The sequence below is a fragment of the Panthera pardus genome, unplaced genomic scaffold, assembly GCF_024362965.1.
Source record: "Panthera pardus isolate Hobbes unplaced genomic scaffold, ASM2436296v1 HiC_scaffold_22, whole genome shotgun sequence".
In the NCBI taxonomy this organism is placed as follows: Eukaryota; Metazoa; Chordata; class Mammalia; order Carnivora; family Felidae; genus Panthera; species Panthera pardus.
This window is the reverse complement of record NW_026526788.1, coordinates 51692975-51718106: the sequence shown is the minus strand read 5'-3', so window position 1 is coordinate 51718106 and position 25132 is coordinate 51692975. Positions and strand designations below refer to the sequence as shown.

The 25132-nt window shown below is 37.6% G+C and overlaps 1 protein-coding gene across 2 annotated transcripts in view; it reads right to left on the bottom strand.

Annotated features, from left to right (window-relative positions):
• The window catches only part of BTAF1 (B-TFIID TATA-box binding protein associated factor 1), a 118165-nt gene that overhangs the window by 8326 nt on the left and 84707 nt on the right, over positions 1–25132 (bottom strand). For both annotated transcript variants that reach the window (XM_019445075.2, XM_019445076.2), the window contains 9 exons: positions 19220–19372; positions 18870–18991; positions 18592–18759; positions 9273–9350; positions 9015–9144; positions 6653–6794; positions 6434–6564; positions 4396–4521; positions 2662–2814 (listed from right to left, as the gene is read on the bottom strand). In XM_019445075.2, coding sequence (XP_019300620.1) covers positions 2662–2814; positions 4396–4521; positions 6434–6564; positions 6653–6794; positions 9015–9144; positions 9273–9350; positions 18592–18759; positions 18870–18991; positions 19220–19372 — 1203 coding nt within the window. The remainder of the gene's footprint in view (positions 1–2661; positions 2815–4395; positions 4522–6433; positions 6565–6652; positions 6795–9014; positions 9145–9272; positions 9351–18591; positions 18760–18869; positions 18992–19219; positions 19373–25132) is intronic.

The window sequence follows — 25132 nt, the reverse complement described above, 5'->3', positions numbered from 1 at the left end:
TCATCATTTCAGTATCCTGAAATTTAAAAATTCTGGCATTATTAGATAATTCTGGCACTAGTACTTGCTGATATACAGGTTTCTATATTTCTAGTGCCAGGTTTTTAAAAAGCAAATAAGACTTCTCCCCTAATTCAGAGAACAGACATATTTTAGATGAAAGCAAGCTTGTTTTCTCTCCCCTAAGATAGAACTTTTGTTCCGAATGGCTGAAAAGAACTGAGAAAATGGAAAAGATGGATTCTACAAGTCTTATAAGTATGGCCAGAAACAATCTGGGCCTAAGTTGTACAGTTCCTAAGCATCTTAATTCCAGACACTTCAGCTTCAGAGTGACAATAAGCTTCTAAAATGAAAGATCAGTTTAAGTAATAGCTGCAGAGAAAAATGTGCAAAAAGATAAACTAAAAATAATTTAAAGCCTATAGTATAACTAAAGTGTGGATGAAATGCAAATGATTTTGCAAATCTAATTAGCTGATTTCTTGACTAAGTATATCTTATAACTTTATCAGCTATGTTAAGAAAATCATGAACATTTTATGTACAAAATTAGTTTGGCCAAATAAGAAAACGATTCCATTTACAGACAATCTAAAAGCAATACTCATTCTATCATTTTATGATAAAAATCCAGTGTTTTACATTTAGTGATATAAGGATACATACCTGGATGTCATATATGTCATTATATAACATTTTCTATGCTAACCCATGTGAAACCTAAAATCTTCATTTATTAGTTATTCTTCATGAAATTTAGGCCAGAATAACTACAGAAAGCAAAAACAATGACTAAAGTCCACATTTTACAGTAAGCTCTTAATTTTTAAGAATAGTTAGAACTAAATGGTGTTAGTTTTAACATTTGGTGCTTGCAATTGGTTCTTTTAAAAACCAATTATTTCTGATAGAATTTTCAAAAATTCTGTTTTTGAAAGCTACACTAAGACAGCGACATGAAGAAAATGGCAGAGTAGGCAGCTCCCAAAAAAACTCAGAGATACACACTGACAAATATTATAATCAAACTATTGAAAGAGAATCTGAAAAGCAGCAAGAAAAAAAGTGAATTCACCATGTAAAGGGGATCCTCTATACGATCAACATTGGATTTCTCATCAGAAACCATGGAACACATTACTAAAGAAAGTCAAATAACAATCTACAGAATGGGGGAAAATATTTGCAAAATTATGTATCTGGTAAGGGCTTAATACCTAGAATATAAAAGAACTCTTAGGGGCACCTGGGTGGCTCAGTCAGTTGAGTGTCCAACTCTTGATTTTGGCCCAGGTCATGACCTCATGGTTCATGAGATTGAGCCCCACGTGGGGCTTCATGCTGACAGCATGGAGCCTGCTTATTAGGGTTCTCTCCCTTTCTCTCTGTCCCTACCCTGCTCATGCACGCTCTCTCAAAATAATTAAATAAACTTAAAAAAAAAAAGAAAAAAAGTCGTCTTAAAATTCAACCAAAAGACAATTTAAAAATGATCCAAAGTTAAACGGCATTTTCAACAATGAGCTAGCATTTCATACCTACTGGGATGGCTGCAATAAAAAAAATAGTAAAGTACGCATTGGCTAGGATGTGGAGAAACTGGAATCATGGCACATTGCTGATGGAAATGTAAATGGAACAGCCATTGTGGAAAACATTCTGGCAGTTCCTGAAAAAGTTAAACACTGAATTGGTAGATGATCCAGCAATTCCACTCCTAGGTTTAGTTCATCCAAAAGAACTAAAAAGAGGGGCTTAAACTGACACTTACAAGCCAACGTTCTCTGCAGTATTATTCACAATAGCCAAAAAGGTGGAAACAACCATTGTGTCCATCAACACATGACAAGATTTGGGACGCCCGGGTGGCTCAGTTGGTTAAGTGTCCAACTCTTGATCTGGGTTCAGGTCATGATTTCAAGCCCCGCACTGGACTCTGCCACTTGGGATTGTTTCTCTTTCTCTCCATCCCTCCCCCACTTGTGCTCTCTCTCTCAAAACAAAACAAAAAAAAAGACTAAACAAATGTGGTATATACATAATAATAATAATAATAATAATAATAATAATAATGGAATGTTATTCAGCTATAAAAATGAAGTACTAATACATGGTACAACACAAATGAACCTTGAAAACCAATTGAGGGGTGCCTGGGTGGCTCAGTTGGCTAAGCGTCTAACTCTTGATTTCTGCTCAGGTCATGATCTCATGGTTTATGAGAATGAGCCCTGCATCAGGCTCTACGCTGATAGTGTGAATCTTGTTTGGGATTCTCTACTTCTTTCTCTGCCCCTCCCCTGTTCACGCACGTACAGGCACGCACTCTCTCAAAAAAAATAAACTAAAAAAAGAAAACCAAGTGAAATAAGCCAGTCACAAAAGTACAAATATTGTATGATTCCACTTACATTAAATATTTAGAACAGGTAAATTGATACAGATATAAAGTGGACTAGAGGTTACCAGGGGTTAGAAGAAAGTAATGGTATATATTATACTATACATATTTACCACAGTTTCTAAAAAAGCTGTACCAAAAATTGAACCAAATTAAAAAATAAAAGAAATGGCAGTACTATTTTGGAAAAGTATATTTATACGTGTTACAGATTAAGAATGTGTAACACACATCGAACATTCATGAAACCTACTTACTTGTTTCAAAGCTGAGAGTTTAGGGGCATGTTGAATATCATGAAGAGAAGAATTCTGAATTGCCAGTTTTTCAGTAGTACTCTTGAACTCTGGATGTTGAGGTGTCAAGACTAATGCTGGATGGTTGCACAGTTTACGTAAGTACTGTAATGCCTTTAAGGGGGGAAAAAGTATATGCAAGTCCATACATACCACAAATGTCTACATCTTAGTAACTTTTCCTATTTCTACGCTATCCGTAGAAAATGCCCTTTGTCCTCTTCTTGCTCCTCCTACTCATTCTTCATGAATCAGTTCAATGTCTCATCTGTGACGCCTTCATCTGTGCTTCTTGTGTGAAGTGTATGAGAGCATTTATTGCATCAATTGTACAGTTTGTGTCTCTCTCCCTCAGTAGACAATGAACTTCTCATGGCAGAAAGACCTCTTTCCTGCCCAAAGTGGGATAATGCTTACAGATGCTTCTGGAATAAGGCAACATTTCCTAAAGATTTCCTAAGGGTTTCTCAAACTTCAGTGGGTATAAAAATTTCTTGAGGACCTTATAAATCTGCATATCTCTCCCCTACACAGTATTATAATTCAGCAAGTCAGGGAGAGGAGAAGGCAGAGCAAGGTGGTTATTTCAAGTGGTTGTGTTTAAGAATCAGAACCCTATAGGGTCCTTCTTTCTTTTCTCTAATTTTGCCACATTCTTTCTCTCTTGCCTTTTACTTGGCTTATGATTTGGGTTTTGAATTTTGTATTGGAAAGCTCTAGGGGCACTGGGTGGCTCAGTCACTTGAGTGCCCGACTTCGGCTCAGGTCACGATCTTACAGTTCGTGAGTTCGAGCCCTGCACTGGGCTCTATGCTGACAGCTCAGAGCCTGGAGCCTGCTTTGGATTCTGTGTCTCCCTCTCTCTGCCCCTCCCCTGCTCTCTCTCTCTCTCTCTCAAAAATAAATAAACATTAAAAAAAATTAAAAACAAACAAACAAAAAGCTCCACTGACAAGGCTCAAGAAACGGCTGGACACGATAATAGAAACTGGGAGAGGTATAAGCTCTTTACCCCTCTTCTGTCTTAAAAATGTTACAGTATTTAACTTATTGGTGGCAAGGGAAGTGGGGGGGGGGGTTCTATTGTGGAATATTTCAAAAGGGACAGAAAGCCTAAGCTGACACTTTATCTTTTTGATTTGCTATTCCCTTGAGCACATGAGGAAGCACCTGTCTCATGACTTCTGTACTTTTGGTATCCTCTGTCTGGAATCGCTTCCCCTCCACGTATCTGCATGCCTCAATCCTCCTTCAGATCTCTGCTTAGGTGTCACCTTCTCAGTGAGGCTGCCCCTGATCTCTCTACTAGAAACCAATCTACCCAACTCTTATACTGCATAACCCCATACTCTAGGGAAGGAGTCTGTTTTTTCCACTGCTTTAGTTAACCCCTGAGCTTACAAAAGTTATTGCCCTATAGCAGGCATTCCAATATTTTTTTTAATGTAAAGCAAAATATTCTCTAAAACTCTTTACTGGCAATATACAAAAAATATTGCATTTTGTATATTTTAGTATTAAATTACTTATTAATTATAAATATGGAAATAAATTAGTACTCTTCTCTATTTTCAAGAATGTGTACACAATACTGAAAAAAATTTAAATAAACCCACATTTCAGTATTCCATGTAAAAATTGCTGCACTGAAGAACATGATTCTTGAAGAAATAAAAAAGAGATTGTAATCTATACCTGGAATACATGGCCTGTGGCTTTAAGCTTTGGTTTTTCAGTTTCTTCAGAGAGTGCAGCTGAAGAAACTGTTTCATCAACATCACACTTAGCACGAGACTTAGCAAAATCCTCATAGAGCTGAACCTGTAAAATTGCCCCCGCAAAAGAAGTATATTTATTTTCAATTGTTCAAAAACATAGCTAGCAAATGACAGTAAGAGCAATAATTTAAACCAGCCCTCATTAAAGAAATTGTAATACCTATGCTTCACTAATGATTACAAATTATCCACTGCATCTTGGTAAATTCCTTTAAAATTACATTTAGAAAACAAGTGTAGCACATTAAGCTTGGATGCTAAAATATTAAAAATTAGTCAAATAGTCCTAGACTCAATTTTTCCACTCTGTTGAGGAAGATAAATACATTACCAATAAAAGAGAACCTGAATCCTTACAAGTAAATGAGAAAATCTTCTCTAAGTGAAGTTTTGTGGTACCCTATAGGTACATTCCAAGAGACCAAGTTTTAAAAAATACTTCTGCTGAGGTGCCTGGTTGGCTCAGTCAGTAGAGCATGCAACTCTTGATCTCAGGGTCATGAGTTCAAGCCCCAAGCTGGGTATATAGATTACTTATATAAATAAAACTAAAAAAAAAAAAAAAAAAAAAGTACAGAGAAGTAAAAGAATACTACTGCTACCTAAAAGGAGAACTCATAAAAGTTAAAGCATTACCTAAGGGTCCTGGTTCCTGCCTTGTACATGCTAAAACAATATGAAAGAAAATAAAATCTAGAGTGCTAAAGAATAGAAGTCAGAATATAAAAACCTGTGGATGCTAAGTAAAGCCAAATGTCACTTCCCTCCCAGCTCCTCCTCCAGGCCACTTAAATGTTTTATACCACTGGCATATACCATGGATTTTCTTTTTTAAAGATTTCATTTTAATCTGTATACCCAACATGGGGTGTGAACTCACAACCCTGAGATCAAGAGTTGCATGCTCTACTGATTGAGCCAACCACGCACCCCTACCATGGATTTTTTTTTTTCATATGGCACCTTTTCTTTATTGTATTTACTTCAAAAAGTCTTCAGCTCATTGCTCCTAAAATATTCCTTTCAAAAATACTAATCCAATTTTTATACATGAGAAATGGAGGCCCAGACATATGACATAGATAATATAAGTGATCACAGAGCTCTCAGCATCTAGATTAGTGTGCTGCTAAGCTCTAAACTCAAGTTATAGAGGGAGGAGAAGAAATAAGTTTCTGGGTGTACCTGTTTATCTTTTATTCATTTTACCATACTAAATCAAAATACTGAAATGGATTGATGCATACTAACCCAGAACGTAAGGTTAAGAGAAAATTCTGATTATATAGGCCATGTCTCCCTAATACAAGGGATGGTTTCCCCTTACAAAATACTATATAAGGAAAGGCATACAATAAATTCCTTTGATAATAGTCTCTGTACAAAATTAGATCTGTGCAAAAGCTCAGTCTTATTTCAAAAATTTACTGGCAATGCGGTTAATACTTTTAGAGGGGTGAGGTCCCACTTCCCAGGTTTGAAACTCAGTCCTGATATATATTAGCTATATAATCTTGAGCAACTTACTTAATTTTTCTGAACTTTCCTTTCTTTGTTTGCAAAAATGGGGACTGACAATACCTATAATGCTGTTGTGAAGATATGACATTACAGGCAGATTTTTGGCCCTTATAAACACTGGCTCATCTCATCATCAGATTAACCTTGCAACTTTTCCGATTAATTTGACATATAAGAAAGCAACTATGATACTTGCTTTTGTTTTAATGCCATATTCAAATGCACTTATCCAAATGTATATCCACATGTCCAAAGAGATTCATTCAGGTCCTAGCTCTATTTGGAACAGAATAGTCCTAAAGTCTATCAAAGTAGAAGCTAGATTGGAGTAATAAAAGCCAAAGTCTAATCCCCTTTATTCAATTTTTGTGGCTTATTCAAAGCACTCTCCTAATAAACATACCGCCAACAACCACAATCACTGGATTTCTAACCTGGAGAGGACTAAGAGTACAATAGTAGTCTTGAATAATTTTGGGTGGAAGATCCTGCAAAACATCTTCTTTCATTCTTCTCAAAAGAAATGGCAGGACTTGGCGGTGGAGTGCATCCATTGCAAGAACACCTGTTAAAAAGTAAGAGAAAACAGCTTCAAAAAAGATAGGAATAAGTTATATTCACTTGTATAGTATATAATTATATAGTTTTCATACCTGCTTCTTGTTCTCGACTAGAGCTTCGAGCATCCCTACTTGCTAATATAGGTTTACCATATCGAGCAGCAAACTGGCGTTCAGTCCCCAAAAATCCTGGCATGAGGAAATCAAATAATGACCACAGCTCCAAAACGTTATTCTGAATATAAAAAAGGAACACTAGTTAATCTTTTGTACTGGGGTGATTTCCTTACAGTTGGAATATTAATGAAAGCCCATTATGAGGACATACATGAGGGGTAATCAACTACATTTTTATATATATGGTCTAAGTCTGCATTTTATTTGATAAAATTCATATCAGTATCCCTGAATTCCTTCAGGGAATTCTATCCTATCTGGAGAGAATTTTGAAGTCTCCTCCACCAGAATAAGCCTTGGTCCATAGTGTGTAAATCCTATTGGTGGCATCTATCAAGAAATAAATAGAAAAGCAGAAAGATGAATATGCTTCTGATTCTTTTACCTTTGACACTAAACGTAACATCAAGATTTAAAGAATTTGGCCAACATCACCATTTCTTTTTTTATTTAAAAAAATTATTTAAAAAAAATTTTTTTTTCAACGTTTTTTATTTATTTTTGGGACAGAGAGAGACAGAGCATGAATGGGGGAGGGGCAGAGAGAGAGGGAGACACAGAATCAGAAACAGGCTCCAGGCTCCGAGCCATCAGCCCAGAGCCTGACGCAGGGCTCGAACTCACAGACCGCGAGATCGTGACCTGGCTGAAGTCGGACGCTTAACCGACTGCGCCACCCAGGCGCCCCTAAAAAAATTATTTTTTAAATGCTTATTTATTTTTGAGAGAGAGACACAGTGAGAGTGGGGGAGGGGCAGAGAGAGGGAGACACAATCCGAAGCAGGCTCCAGGCTCCGAGCTGTCAGCACAGAGCCCGACGCGGGGCTCGAACTCACAAACCATGAGATCATGACCTAAGCCGAAGTCGGACGCTTAACCAACTAAGCCACCCAGGTGCCCCCAACATCACCGTTTCTTAAGGAAACCTAGAAGAGTTTGGTTATAGGTCAAATCTATCCAATATTCAAAGTAATAAGGAACAGGCAAAGGTTCTTTCCAATTCTACTACTGAAGTTTCATTTGTAAAAAAAAGAAATCAGCACTTTTTCATTTTGGATGCATTCTCAATATGTTTGGATCCTAAGGTACCAACCCACCACCTTACCCACTTCCAGAAGCCCTCTTCACCCTGCTCAGGCTATGATTCATTATGGTGGGCTGCCCTGCTTAGGCTAATCCCACTTAGGCTCTGCCTCCTAACTCCAGGCTACCATGGGTCTTCAGTGCAGAAACCCTTATAGCTTCCGAGCTAAAATGTTCAGTATGGGAGGGGAGAAAGAAAGAGGGCCTTTAAGGAAACAAAAAAACCAAACTTGGTGTGAAAGTAATATTGTGAACAATTAAGTGTTCACTTAATGATCAAAACCCTAATACTTAGAATAATCAGTCCATTAACAAAAATAAATGTAAAAGAAAAGTAACAAAGATGTAAGCTAAGAAGTGTTGATTTTTTTTTAGTGTCAGAAGGAATCTCAGAGGTATCTTGGTGTTCACCATTCCACTAACTGGAGAATGATGAAGGGTATTTTCCCACCAGAGTTGGCTATCCAAGTTATGTGTGAACATTTGCAGCCAGTTCCCCTGGAAGATAACAGAATCTCTCAAAAGTATCAGAAGACTTCTAGAACTTTACCCATCTCTTTCCTTTTCCAATACAACCTTCTACAATCTTTTCCAATTTTCTCTTAACTCCAGGTATTCACACCTCTACTATATGATGATTCCCCTATGAATCAGCTCTAAGTTTTCAACATTAAATCAGACTGTGGTGTAATACCACAGAAGTAGAATGGCCAGTGTGGAATAAAGTCTGACCAGTTTCCCATATTTTGGACACAAGACTTCTATTTACATACCCTAAAATCACATTTTACTATTTTAATTCTAGTATAGTTAACATGCGGTGTTGTATTAGTATCAGTTGTACAATATAGTCATTCAAAAATTCCATACACCATCCAGTGCTCTTCATATTGCTTTTAAAACCTGGTTTGCTCAGCTGCTATTGCATACCAAATGAACCATTATGAACCAAATGAACTACTGGAATTTATTCCTATAAATGGAAGGAAGGAAAGAAAGAAGGAAGGAAGGAAGGGAAGGAGGGAGGAAGGAAGGAAGGAAAGAAGGGAGGAAGGAAGGAAATAAGGAAGAGAGGAAGGAAGGAAAGAAGGGAGGGAGGGAGCAGGCAGGCGGAAAAACGTGTCTTTAATTCACTGCCAAATGTCAAACCTTCTTTCCACGTGGCAAACAGTGGGGGAGAACAGTAAATAATTACCTGGATTGGTGTTCCAGAAAGAATAATCCTATAATTAGCAGTCAGTTGTTTTACAGCTTTTGACAATTTTGTTTTTCCATTTTTGATGACATGGCCTTCATCAAGAATACAGTAGTTAAATTTAATATTTCTAAGGGAGAATAAACAAAAAAATTTAGCACCTTTTAATATATTGTAGGAACTATATAAAGTCTTTCAGACAGGAAAATATTAACACTCTTCGTAAGTTTTTCTAAAGAAAAAAATTTTAATTCTTACCTAAAGAAATCTATGTCATTCCTCACAACATCATATGAAGCCACTATCAGATTGTGCCTTTTTACTTGATGCTGTAACCTGCATTTAAAAATAAGTAAGACTGGGAAATGAGGAACCTGCAAAGTCTGTAATAGAGTTTCAAAGAGGGAAACTACAGCTACCGTCTTACAAGGTGTTTTCAATGTGCCTACTAAGCCCAGCATTCTTTTCTGCTTATTCTACATCCGTGACCCTGATACCTGAAGACCGTTCTTCTTTTGATTTGGCCTTGTTAGCCTAACTCAGCCGATTAGAAAAGAGATGGGTACCTGATTCAAAATGTAGTGGACACTGTAACTTTATGTCCTCACACCTCTTCCTTGAAGGCACTATTTTGTGCTGGGGGGTGAGGGGAAGCCATCAATCACATGTCCCCATAATCACCAAAGAGATGAAACACTCAATCAGGTTGGGCCATTCACAATATTTTATCCCCTGACCATAAAGACTGGTTTGGGAGCATGACCCAAAGCAGTTAGTCATTTCTAGTATTGATATATTCGTGATGGGAGAGGGAAGATCTCTGTTCACAACAGTTGCCAAGTTAGGTGAATGTAGGCCTCAGACTGTTTATCGTCATCTTATTCATTGAATGCACAGACCAATAAAACAAGTTATGTATCAAGAGGAAGAGCAAATGAGAGCAATTTAGATGTACCTGAAGCAAGAATTCACCCCTGAAATACTCAAAGTTAGTGAATAAACGTACTTCCTGTTTGCTTAAGTTTGTAAATGAATAAATTCTAACTAAAGACACTACAGTAAATTCTTTATAAGAGTGTAAGCTGTTGCCTATTTAATTAGCTGAGTGACCTTAGACCCAGGCCCCATGTTTTATTAGACTTTTATCTGCCAACAGAGAACAAAATTAATAACCATACCTCATGTGGTGACTGTGAGAATACACAATACACAATTTTACATAAATGTAAAACTACTAAGAATAATGCCTGGCTAATAAATGCTGAATATGTGTTAGCTATTATAAATACAGAGGGGTGGCAAATTTATGGACTAATCAGCAACCTATGACTATCCATGCTTTAAAAGATGAACTGAAGGACTAGAGTTAAGATGGTGGAAAAGTAGGGGGCCCTAAGCTTGCCTTGTCCCTCAAACACAGCTAGATAAATATCAAATCATTCTGAACACCCAAGAAATTGATCCTAGGGCAGACAGAACAAACTGCATATCTACAGGTAGAAAAATGGCCATATCGTGGAAGGTAGGAGCTATAGAGAATTGATCTGGGGGAGAAAAGAGCAGCAGGTGCTGCAGAGGGGAGGGAGCCCTGAACACTGGAAAAGGAGAGAAAGAGAGGATGCAATAGTGCAGAGAGGATTGCACAAAAAAATTCTTTCCCCACATCACTGACTGGGAAAAGAAGGGCTGACCACTTTTAGAAGTCCCCACCATCGCTGGGGTCGTGGCCTTAGCAGTGCTCTGGTGGGGAGGGAGGGTGGAGGCCTGGGAGTGGGCAGTGTAGTCTGAGGATGCCCTGGGTCACACGGGGAGAAACAGTTGCCCTTCCTGAAGTGCATTTGAGAATGATGGCACAGCCTCTTAGGGTACAAGAACTGGCTGTGCCAATGTGTTGCCCTAGCATAGCTGTTCACTAGCATAGAAATAGAGACACCTGCTGAAGGCAGCAAACCTTGGTGCCAGCTTTTTGCTGTGCTTTATCGTACACCACAAACCACTGTGCAGTCATGCAACTGCTTTACTGAGACAAACCAGCACTGGCCACAGCATGGTAAGACCCTCCCCCAGAGGATTGGTGCAGGTCTCTAAAATTTGGAGTTTTGAAACTCAGCCACACATCTGAGATAAATAAAACACAGGAGTACTGTGCCACTGACAGGCAGACAGCATGGACACAGAGTGAAGGCAGGGATCTGACAGAAGTTGGGGATATAAGAGGGGTGATTGTTTGCTCTTTTGTGAGGGCTTCCTGAAGAATGGCAGGCACAAACTCCCTGCTGCGAAGATGAGAGAGCAGGATGACGCCACTTCACCCCTGCCCATCAGCATGACCCACTTCAGTGAGCTATACAGAGCTCACTGTATAGCTCCCCAACAGAGACTGCTTACACCAAGTACTGCCCCCCTGCACCCTGCAGGTGCATCTCCATTTGGGCAAGGTGCCTCAGAATCAGCGCAGCAGGTCCCTCACCCAGAAGACCAGCACAAACCTCTCACACACACCAACTCTACTGATCACAGAATGCTGCAAAGCCTCAGTTCTAGGGGAAATAGGTACTGTTCTTTTAACAGGGAGACCAAAACACACCTAGTTAAAACTTGCCACACAGTGGACAAGGTCCAAACATCCCTCCACTGCAGGCAAGGAGAAACTCTGTAAAGAATTGACCTGAGGAAAGGAGGAGCCAAAATACAACAGTAGACTGCACACTCTGAAACACCTCCTGAAGCACCAGGCCCAAAACACTATAGGATCTTTTCTTAACATTCCCATTATTCTCAGGAGGAGGCTATAGCAGGCTTTCCTAACAATCTCACACACACACACACACACACACACACACACACACACACAACAGTAACCTAGACAAGATGACAAGACTGAGGAATTAACACCAAAAGAAAGAAGAGAAAGAACAGGGAATTAATCAAAAGAGATATAGGTAAAATGCCTGAACCAGAATTTAAAATAACAACATTAAGGATACTAGTTGGGCTTGAGAAAATCATAGAAGATACTAGATAATTCCTTAATGCAGAGATAAAAGAACAAAAAGCTAGTCAGGCTGAAAATAAAAATGCTATAACTGAAGGGCACCTGGGTGGCTCAGTCGGTTGAGCGTCTGACTTTGGTTCAGGTCATAATCTCATGGTTCGTGAGTTCGAACCCCATGTTGGGCTCTGTACTCACAGCTCAGAGCCTGGAACCTACTTTGCATTCTGTGTTTCCCTCCCTGTGACCCTCCCCTGCTCGTGCTCTGTCTCCCTCTCTCTCAAGAATAAACAAACATTTTATTTATTTATTTTTTAACGTTTATTTATTTTTGAGACAGAGAGAGACAGAGCATGAACGGGGGAGGGGCAGAGAGAGAGGGAGACACAGAATTGGAAGCAGACTCCAGGCTCTGAGCCATCAGCCCAGAGCCCGACACAGGGCTCGAACTCACGGACCGTGAGATTGTGACCTGAGCTGAAGTCAGAGGCTTAACCGACTGAGCCACCCAGGCGCCCCTAAACAAACATTTTAAAAAAAGAAGGAAGAAAAAAAAAAAAAGCTAGAACTGAGATGCAAAACAGACTGGTTGCAATGACAACAAGGACAGATGAAGCAAGGGAATGAATCAGTAATATAAAAGAAAACATTATGGAAAATAATGAAGCTGAAAAGAAGAGGAAAAGAAAAATATTGGATCATGGATGTAGAATTCAGGCAATGCCTTAAGGCAAAATAATATTCCTATCATAGGAGTCCCAGAAGAAGAGAGGGGAAAAGAGAGAAGGTTTATCTGAAATTATAACTGAAAACTTCCCTTATCTGGGGAAGGACACAGACATCACAATTCAAGAGGTACAACAATTCAACAAAAGCAGGACCATAATAAAAAATATCATAGTCAAATTCACAAAATACACAGAAAAGGAAAGAATCCTGAAAGCAACAAGGGGAAAAAAGCCATTAACCTACAAAGGAAGACAGATTAGGTTCACAGCAGATCTCTTCTGTCAGGCCAGAAGGAATGTGGCTTGATATACTCAACATGCTAAATAGGAAAAATATGCAGCTAGGAACACTATCCAGCAAGGCTGTCATTCATAAAAGAGAGAGCTTCAAACACAAAAATTAGAGTTCATGACCACTAAACTAGCCCTGCAAGAAGTATCAAAGGGGACTCTTTGAGTGGGAGACCAAAAGCAACAAAGATTAGAAAGGAACAGAGAACATCACCAGAAACACCAACTTTATAGGTAACGCAATGGCACTAAATTCTTATCTATCAATAATCACTCTGAATGTAAATGGACTAAATGCTCCAATCAAAAGGCACAGGGTATCAAAATGTATATATATAAAAAAACCATAATCCACCTATATGCTCTCTGCAAGAGACTCATTTTAGACCTAAAGACACGTGCAGACTGAAAGTGAGGGGATGGAGGATCATCTATCATGCTAATGGAAGTCAAAAGAAAGCCAGAGTTAGCCACACTTATATCAGACAAATAGATTTTAAAACAAAGATTGTAACAAGAGATAAAGAAAGGCACTATATCAGAATTAAGGAGTCTATGCATCAAGAATATCTAACAATTATGAATATTTATGCTCCCAACTTGTAGGTACCCAATCAATTGTAACAAACATAAACTCACTGATAATACAATTATAGTAGGGAATTTTAACACCCCACTTACAGCAATGGACAGATCATCCAAGCAGAAAATCAACAAGGAAATAATGGCTTTGAATGACTCACTGGGCCAGATGGACTTAACAAATATATTCAGAACATTTCATCCTAAAGCAAAATACACATTCTTCTTGAATGAACATGGAACATTCTCCAGAACAGATCACATACTGCATCACAAATCAATCCTCAACAAGTACAAAAAAATCGAGATCACAGCATGCATATTTTCAGACCACAGCATTATGGAACTTGAAATCAACCACAAGAAAAAATTTGCAAAGCCCTCAAATACATGGAGATTAAAGAACATCCTACTAAAGAATGAATGGGTTAAATAAGAAATTAGAGAAAAAATTAACAAAATACATGGAAGCAAATGAAAATGAAAACATGACGGTCCAAAACCTTTGGGATGCAGCAAAGGCAATTCGAACAGGGAAGTAAACTGTAATACAAGCTCACCTCAAGACAACCTAACCTTACACCTAAAGGAGCTAGAAAAGGAATAGCAAATAAAGCCTAAAGCCACCAGAATGAACAACAGAGAAACAAACAAAATCTGGGGTGCCTGGGTGGCTCAGTCAGTTGAGCATCCAACTTCAGTCAGGTCATGATCTTGCAGTTTGTGGAATTGAGCCCCACGTCAGGTTCTGTGCTGACAGCTTGGAGCCTGGAGCCTGCTTCAGATTCTATGTCTCCCTCTCTCTCTGTCCTTCCCCTGCTCCTGCTCTTTCTTTCAAAAGTAAATAAACATTTAAAAAAAAAAAAAGACCAACAGAACAGATCAGTGAAACTAAGAGCTGGTTCTTTGAAAAAATTAATAAAATTGATAACCCCCTAGCCAGACTTATCAGAAAGAAAAAAAAAAAGGACTCAAAATCACAAATGAAACAAGAGAGATCACTACCACCACTACAGAAATACAAACAATTAGAATATTATGAAAAATTACATGCCAACAAACTGGGCAATCTGGAAAATAGACAAATTCCTAGAAATTCACACACACTACCAAAACCAAAACAGGAAGAAACAGAAAATTAGACCAGACCCATAACCAGCAAAGAAACTGAATCAGTCATCAAAAATCTACCAACAAGAGAGCCCAACAAGAGAGCCTGGGTGGCTTGATCTTTTAAGCGTCCAACTTTTCATCTCATCTCAGGTTGTGTTCTCATGGCTTATGAGATCACTTGCATCAGCCTCTGCACTGAGTGTGGAACCTGCTTGGGATTCTCTCTCTCCTTCTCTCCCTGTCCCTCCCTAACTGGCACTGCCTTTCTCTCTCTCTTTCTCAAAAAATAAAGAAGCTTAAAAAAAAAAAAAAAAATCTCCCAACAAACAAGAGTTCTGGGCCAGACAGCTTCCCAGGGGAATTCTAGCAGACATTTAAAGAAGAGTTGGGGCACCTGGGTGGCTCAGTTGGTTAAATGTCCAACTTCGGCTTTCATGGTTCATGGGTTCAAGCTCACGTCAGCCTCTGTGCTGACAGCTCAGAGCCTGGAGCCTGCTTTGGATTCTGTATCTCCCTCTCTCTCTGTGACCCTCCCCTGCTCACACCCTAACTCCCTCTCTCACAAAAATAAACATAAAATAAATTAAAAAAAAAAAAAAAGCAACAAATAAATAAGAGTTAATACCTATTCTTCTCAAACTATTCAAAAGAATAGAAATGGAAGGAAAACTTGCAAACTCATTCTACAAGGCCAGCATTACCTTGATTCCAAAACCAGACAAAGACTCCACTAAGAGAAGAATTACAGGCCAATATCGCTGATGAGCATGGATGCAAAAATTCTCAAGATACTAGCATATCAAATCCAACAGCACATTAAAAGAATTATTCACCATGATCAAGTGAGATTTATTCCTGGGCTGCAGGGCTAGTTCAATATTTGCAAATCAATCAGCGTGATACACATTAATAAAAGAAAGGATAAGAACCATGTGATCCTGTCAAAAGATGCAGAAAAGGCATCTGACAAAATACTGCATCCATTCTTGATAAAGCCCTCAACAAAGCAGGGATAGACAGAACATGTCTCAACATCATAAAGGCCATACACAAAAGACCCACAGCTAATATGACCCTCAGTGATACGGTCAGGAACAAGTCAGGGATTTCCACTCTCATTACTATTTAACGTAGTACCGGAAGTCTTAGCCTCAGCAATCAGAGACTAAAAGAAAAGGCATCCATCCCAATCAGCAAAGAAAAAGTCAAACTTTCACTATTTGCAGACGACATCATGATACTTTACATATAAAACCCAAAAGACTTCACCAAAAAATTGCTAGAATACATGAATTCAGCAGTCGCAGGATGTAAAATCAATACATAGAAATCTGTTGCATTTCTATACAGCAATAATGAAGGAGCAGAAAAAGAAACCAAGGAACCAACCCCATTTACAAATGCACCAAAAACTGTAACATACCTAGGAATAAACCTAACTAAAGAGGTAAAAGATCTGTACTCTGAAAACTATAGAACACTTGAAATTGAAGAGGACACAAAGAAATGGGAAAGCATTCCATGCTCATGGATTGGAAGAACAAACATTGTTAAAATGTCTATACTATCCAAAGCAATCTACACATTTAATGCAATCCCTATCAAAATACCAACAGCATTCTTTGCAGAACTATCATCACAAACAATCATAAAATTGGTTATGGAACCACAGAAGACCCCAAACAGCCAAAGCAATCTTAAAAAAGAAAAGCAAAGCTGGAGGCAACACAATTCCGGAATTTGAGGCTACATTACAAAGCTGTAGTCATCAAGACAGTATGGTACTGGCATAAACATAAGCATACAGATCAATGGAATAGAACAGGAAACCCAGAAATGGGCCCACAACTATATGGTCAACTAATCTTTAGCTAAAGAGGAAAGAATATCCAACGGAAAAAGTCTCTTCGACAAATGGTGTTGGGAAAACTGGACAGCAACATGCAGAAGAATGAAACTGGACCACTTGCTTACACCACACACAAAAATAAATTCAAAATGAATGCCAGACCTAAATGTGAGTCAGGAAACCACCAAAATCCTACAGGAGTAAAACACGCAGCAACCTCTTTGACCTCGCCAGAGCAGCTTCTTACTAGACCCATCACCAAAGGCAAGGGAAACAAAAGCAAACATGAACTACTAGGGCTTCATCAAGATAAGAAGCTTCTGCACAGCAAAAGAAACTATCAACAAAACTAAAAGGCAGCCCACAGAATAGGAGAAGATATTTGCAAATGACATAACTGATAAAGGGTTAGTATCCAAGATCTGTACATAACTTATCAAACTCAATACCCAAAAAACAATCCAGTTAAGAAATGGGCAGAAGATATGAATACACATTTTTTCAAAGAAGATACGGATGGCTAACAGACACAAGAATACTGCTCAACATCACTCATCATGAGGGAAATACAAAGCAGAACTAGGATGAGATACCACCTCACACCTGTCATAACAGCTAAAACTAACAACACAGGAAACAACAGATGTTGGCAAGGATGTGGAGAAAGGGCAACTCTCTTACACTGCTGGTGAGAATGCAAACTGGTGCAGCCACTCTGGAAAAGAGTACACACACAGCTTGTTCAAAAAGCTAAAAATAGAATTTCCCTATGACCTGGCAATTGCACTATTAGGTATTTACCCAAAGAATACAAAAATACATATTCGAAAGGGTACATGGACCCCAGTGTTTACAGCAGCGTTATCAACAACAGCCAAATGATGGGGAGAGCCCAAGTATCCATCAATTGATGAATGGATAAAGAAGATGTGGTGTATACATACAATGGAATATTACTAAGCCATCAAAAAGAATGAAATCTTGCCGTTTTCAATGACATGGATGTAGCTAGAATGTATTATGCTAAGCAAAATAAGTCAGAGAAAAATACATGATTTCATTCACATGTGGAATTTAAGAAACAAACAGATGAACACATGGGAAGGGGGAACAAAAAAAAAGAGAGGGAAGCAAACCATAAGAGACTCATAAAGATTGAAAACAGAGTTGCTGGAGGGATGTGGGTGGGGGATGTGCTAAATGGGTGATGGATATTAAGGAAGGCACTTGTTATGACAGCACTGGGTGTTATATGCAACTGATAAATCACTAAATTCCACTCCTGAAGCCAATATTACACTGTTAACTAACTAGAATGTAAATAAAAATTTGCACACACACAAAAAGGTAAACTGAGATCAATGGAAATTCTGCTCTTCAAAATTTGTATTAGGGGGGCGCCTGGGTGGCTCAGTCGGTTAAGCGTCCAACTTTGGCTCAGGTCAGATCTCATGGTTCATGAGTTTGAGACCCACGTCAGGCTCTGTGCGGACAGCTCATGGCTAGAGCCTGCTTCAGATTCTGTGTCTCCCTCTCTCTCTCTGCCCCTCCTCCAATTGTGCTCTCTCTCTCAAAAATAAACATTTTTTAAAAAATTGTATTTAGGAACATAAGGGATGTACCAGTTTAAGAGAGAAAGGGTAAAGCTAATTGAACTCTAACACTGCTATGGTCTCAGGACAGCCAGAGCAGCCCTTATGGAGCAAAAAGCATTTTGGGGATGAGGGAGCTCTTAGAGAAAGAGATGCTGTGATTACAAGGCTCCCAAGAAGGGCACAGAGAATGGCTTTGGTTCCTAGGTCCAATACTTAGAAAATCCAATTGACTGTTAACAATGGCTAAAGTCTCTAAACTCTGAAGTATCTCACTGATTTTATCTTTATAACATACACTCATCTTTCTTAAATAAGTTGAGTTTCTGACAACCAAAAAGACTAACTAGAAGTCATTTTTAATAAATTGTATTCTTCTAAAGTGATTCTCAAAACAGAAGATTAAATATTTTTGTTGTAGAGTTCTTACCTTATTCTTTCAGTAGGAGGTCCAGTATAGTGTAACGGATTGAGATATTCTTTGGAGCAAAATTTACCTACTTCATCCACCCAGTGACCTGTTAACGTTGGCGGACAAACCACCAAGGAAGGAAGTGGCATACATTCTGCCAATTTTGATCTTGCATATTCTTGGGCCCTTTACAACAATAAAACACAATAAATTAACCAGTTTTTGTTTGTTTGTTTTGTTTTTACATTTCTCAGCATCTAAAACCCCTTTTCCAAAAAAATAACATTTTAAATTACCGGTGACAGTGATCTCCTGCTAGAATGCAGATTGACTGTAAAGTTTTTCCTAAACCCATGTCATCACACAGAATTCCATGAAGTTTATACTTATTAAGAAATGCTAACCAGTTCACACCATCCTGAAAGGTTAGGAGAAAGAGGAAAATTATAAATATGAACAGATCATAAAAATTTTTTTCTTATAAAACACATTTGCACAGACCAAAAATCTGTGTTTTTATAGGCAAAGGAGTAATAAACGGGTAAAAGACACTAAACACAAGAGTTTACTAAATAAAATTTTAAAAACTCTTCAGGGTACATTGAAAGGAATAGTCACTATTCATTATATAAGTATAAAACTTTACCTGCTGATATTTTCTGAGTTCAGCATTAATTGGTACTGGTATTTTGTAATTTTCTAATTTTTTCCCATCTAATAACTGCTCCAAAAAGTGTCGTTCCTTGGCTTTCAATTGGATTAGTTCTTCTGACATATTTGGAGGGTCTGGAATGCCTGCCTGAAGTGATTTTTTAAAGTGTATTAAAACTATTTACCACAGTTAATTTGTTCATACTCAGATTGTAAAATAACTGCAAGTCTTATCAAAATGTAAATACAGAGAAAAATAATTCAGAAATAGTAACAGTTAAAATAATAGTAATAAGTAATAATAAATAATTTTAAAGACTGGACAACAAATAGGGTTTAAATTTGACAGGTATTAAAAGTGTTATCAGACTACTAAATAAGCACATGAGGTATTTTAAAGAATACACCTACAACTTATGTTCCCCACACCAGGCATTACTTGATAAAGAGGCAAACAAGATTGTATAACTTATTTTAAATAAAAGGCTGTTACAGGAGCTTCTCAATTTCAGTGTTATGATGCTTTAGGGTATCAGTTCTCAAAATGTAGTCTGCAGACCCATCAGGATACCCAAGATTTTTTCAAAGGATCACTGAGGTCAAAACCATTTCATAATAAAGGAAAGACATTGTTTGCTTTTTTCACTTGGCTGACATTTGCACTGAGGCTCCAAAAGTAATGGTGGGCAAAACTGCTTATGCCTCAAAAAGAATCAAGGCAACATCACTAAATGTACCAGTAGTCACTGTGTTACAGCCATGTATCAGCATTTTTTTAAAAGCCAATTTCAGTTAAGAATGTCCTTATTAAAGCAGTAGGGGCACCTGGGTAGTGCGTCAGGTGAATGTCCAACTTCGGCTCAAGGTCATGATCTCATAGTTTGTGAATTCAAGCCCCCATCAGCCTCACGGCTGTCAGTGCAGAGACCACTTCGGATCCTCTGTCCCCCTCATTCTGCCCCTCCCCACTTGAGTTTTTCCTCTCTCCCAAAATTAAACATTAAAAAAACAATGTCCTTAAAGTAGTAAAAATAACTTTATTAGACCTTAACCCTTGAAGGCACATCTTTTTAACATTCTGTGCAAAAAAAAAAAAATGCGAACTACACGTAAAGCACTTTTGCTGTATATCAAAATATAATTATGTTGAGAAATAAGCACTTATGAGATTGTTTACCTTGTGACCTGAGTGAGCCATTTTTCACAGAACAACATTTTACTTGAATGGACTGACAAACTGTTATTCTGACTTGGCTGTCTGGCCAACATTTTCTTAAATATAAATTTAACACTTCAAAGAAAACAACTGACATAAACATTGCCAATGATAAAATTCAATCTTCCAAGAGAAACAGCACTGTGAGCTTGAGCTTAAGTATAAGCTTTCCAATACTTAAGAAGAATTTTCTGTTAGTGATCTAACGAATCTGATTTTTTGCTAATTTATGACAAAATATTATCAACCTTTAAAAGATTTACATAACTCATTGAATCAGTATTTTCCAAGTGACCAATGCTGATGTTAAAAAACATGTATGGGTATAAGTTCTATTCATAAGTGTAAGATAAACCAATAAATATGAATGTAGAGAGATTTTATATTCAGTGATAGGATTTTTAGATTCCACACTGCACATAAATGTAATAACCTTTCTCTTTTTGAGTTTTGGTATGTTATCAGATAAAAGAATGTCCACAATTATTTAAAAAGCTGTCAAAATACTGCTCACTTTTCCAACTACCTATCTCTATGAGGCTTGACTTTCTTCATATACCTCAGCCCAAGAAACATATTGCAAGAGCCTGAATGCCTAAGTAAATATAACAATCCAGCTATCTACTATTAGACCAGGCATAAGAGATGTGCAAACATGCCAAACAATGTCACTTTTCTCACTAGCTTATTTTTTAGAAAAAAAGTTATTTTTCATTTAAAGATGTTATTTATGGCAACATCTAATGGGTTTATTAAATGAAATAATAAATCTTTTTTACGTTTCTTAGTTTTAATTTCTATTACAGAAAATATGATAAAAGCTCTAGGGTTTTCAAGTTTTAAGAATATAATGAGGAGCACCTGGGTGGCTCAGTCAGTTAAGCATCTGACTTCAGCTCAGGTCATGATCTTGCGGTTTGTGAATTCAAGCCCCACATCAGGCTCTGTGCTGACACCTGAGAGCCTGGAGCCTGCTTTGGATTTTGTGTCTCCCTCTGTCTCTGTTCCTCCCCCACTAGCACTCACTCTCTCTCCCCCCTCTCAAAAATAAATAAAGATTATAAAAATATATTTTAAAAATTTCATATTAAAAAATTTAAAAAGCTAAAAAAATATAAAAAATTTTTAAAAAATAAAAAAATAAAAAATATATATTAAAAAAAAAAAGAATGTAATGAGACACTCAGGCCAAAAAGCTTGAGAACTACTGCCATATGGCATATGTTAAGTTAAGAAATGTAAAATTCTGGAAACAGAATATCAATTAAGGTCAATTAAAATATAGGGGTGCCTAGGTGGCTCAACTGAGCAGCCGACTTCAGCTTAGGTCACGATCTCATAATTCGTGAGTTCAATCCCTATGTTGGGCTTGCTGCTATCAGTGTGGAGCTTGCTTTGGATCCTCTGTCCCTTTCTCTCTCTGCCCCTCCCCCGCTCATGCTCTCTTTGTCTCAAAAATAAACATTTAAAAAAAGGTCATTTAAAATATATATTCCACATCACATGAGAAATATATCGGAGGAATGAAGTATGCACACTGAGTCTTAAAAATGACTACCTGTTATATTTTCAGAAAGTTTAGGAATTAACAACTGTATCTAATAAAATAGAAACTAACACTTTAGAACATCTAATAGCATAATGATGGTCATCAAAATGAGGACTCTCATTTTGTAAGCACAAATGCTTTACAAAATTGTCAAACATCTTCATGGAATTTTTAATGACAACCAGCCATAAGGCCATATAAGTAGATACATTTCCTAACACTGAAACTCTAAGCTGGGAAGTCATAAATATTATTCAGTGCCAGGAACTCTTCCTATGTATATATTCCTCATTCCAATTCCTATTAAATCACCAACAGTTACTAACAGTGCAAGGAATTAGAGCTTCTGTCAAAATTACTTGAATCCTTCTCAGTATATATTTCAGAAAAGTACATGTTCTTCCTGTGAAGATGTAATAGAGGAAATCAAGACAGTGTAGAACAGGAATATACTTGCATGATATTCTTGTTTCTATTGCTACATCTTCAAACTCAGTAATCTTTTCTTTTGTAGCATCCATTCTCCCATTAATCCCAGTGTGTTTTTATTTGTAATTGTATTTTTCATCTTAAGAAGTTCAATTTGGTTTGTTCTTCCTTCTTCCACTTTACTCACTACATTTATGCTTTCCTCTACCTTCTTGAACATATAGAATGTATTTTAATATCCTTATCTACTAATTCTATTATCTGGGCCATTTCAGGGTCTGTTTCTACTGACTGACTTTTCTGCTGGTTATTGGATATATTTTCATACCTGGCCATTTTTTGGTGGGTGCTAAACATCATTTATGTTGTTGGGTGCTGGATTTCTTGGTGTTTTGGGTTTTTTAAAAATATTTTTATTTATTTTTGAGAGAGCATGCACACACAAGTGGGGGAGGGACAGAGGATTCAAAACAGACTCTGTGCATGATGCAGGGTTCGAACTCACAAACCGCGAGATCATGACCTGAGCTGAAGTCCAAAACTCAATCAACTGAGCCACCCAGGTACCCCTTCTTTGGTTTTAATATTTTAGAGTTATTTTCTGGGATGTGGTTTAAAGTTACTTGAAATCAATTTGATCCTCCTTTTAGGGCTTATTTTTAAGCTTTGTTAAGGTAGATCCAAATCCGCCTTCGTCAAGGGCTAGTTTGATCTCACTACTTGGGCAATATACTTCTAAGAATTGTGCTTAATGCTCTAAATGGGAGGAAGTCTTCTGATTCAGTTTTGTGGAAACACAAATTATTCCTGACCATGTGTGAGCTCTGGGAATTGTTCCACCTACTCCTTTCAATCATTTTTTCTCCCAGTCTGAAACATACATTCTCACACATATGCCCAGATGAATACTCAGCCCTGGTGTGGACATCTGGAGCTTCTTCTCTGCAACTACTTCTTGGTTCCTTGCAAATTCTAGCAATCTTGTCCTACCTACACTCTGAACTCTTGACTATTGAAATAGGTGAAACTGTGAGGTTCTGTTTAGGTTTCACTTCCCTGCCCGATGGCCTGGAAACTTACTTTAGGCAGTAAGCTAGGGCACTTCATTTGTTTCTTTTCTCTCATGATTTCTATCCTATATTGCCTGCTCTTCAGTATCGAAAACGACTGTTTGATTCATTTTGTCTAGTTTTCTACTTATGGTGGGAGGATATATCTGGTCCTGTTTTATTTTTTAAAGGCTTTACTTTTAAGTAATCTCTACATTCAAGATGGGGCTTGAATTTACAACCCTGAGATCAAGAGTCATATGCTGTACCAACTGAGCCAGCCAGACACCCCTGATTCCTGTTTTTCTATCATGGTGAGAGTATAATACAGATCACATCAAAGAGAGTTTGACTAATCTTTTCTCAACCTCTAATGGTCAGAGTCTCTTTTCTTTGCCAATCTGATTATCAAATATTGTTAGTATCCCCTTAAAAACAATTGACTATCTCCTCACAGTGGATTGGGCTGTGTTTTGGGTCACTTCCATTCTAATCCATAAACAGCTATTAAACTGATTTCCTAACAGCTATTAAATTGCTTTCAGCTGTTAGATTAATGTTCCTAAAACATTTGTTCATCATCTACTCCTTTGCTCAAAGGACACATGGTGGTTTCCTATCACTCACTGATTCCAAAGTGGAAAAGGGCCAAGGGGACTAACAATTTAGTTTACAAATAAGATGATGCAAGGTCCAAGAATTAAAAAATATGAGTAAGACCTAGGAAGCAAAAATGGAAACTATTCTGGAAATGACTTGTGTCTTTCAATATAGTAGTCTAGTATTTCATTTTTTTGGTCATGGTACTTATTTTAATACTTTTTATTGTGGGATAAACTATTCATATAGACAAATATATAAATAAATGTACAGTTTTATAAAATAAACAACTTTATAACCATTACCAGATGAATAAAAATAGCCCTGCCATAATCCTAGAAGACCCCATATGTTCCCTCCCAGTGATAACCAACTCTCCTTTCCCCAAGAGATAATCACTTTACTGACTTTCATGGCAACCTCTTTCTTTTCTTTATACCTTTACCACCTAAGTATGCATCCCATGTACTTTTACTTATTTTTGAACTTCATAAAAATGGAATCTTATGTTAAAGATTAGTACTGTTGTGCCTTTACTTTGTTCATTCTTTTGCAGTATCATCATCACCATCACCATCCAGTTAACATATCTACTCCACTGATGATGAACATCTGAGTGGTCTTAGACTACTATAAATAATACTATGATAAATATTCTTAAAGCTATGTCTTGGTACATGTGTATGAATTTCTCTAGGCTATATATCTGGGATGAATTTGCTGGTTATTGGATGGGAATCTTCAACTTCAGCAGATATAGCCAAACTTTTTTCACAGAGGTTACCCAACTTATGCTCATACTTCGCTGGTAGGAACACAAAATGGTACAGTTACTCTGGAAAAACAGTCTGGCAATTTCTTAAGAATTTCAATATCATATGACCCTAGTAATCCCATTTTTAGATATCTGCTCAAAAAAACTAAAACATATAGGTGCACCTGGGTGGCTCGGTCAGTTAAGCATCTGAATCTTGATTTTGGCTCAGGTCATGATCTCATGGTTAGTGAGACGGAGCCCAGGGCCTGCTTCGGATTCTCTCTCTCCCTCTCTCTCTACCCCTCCTC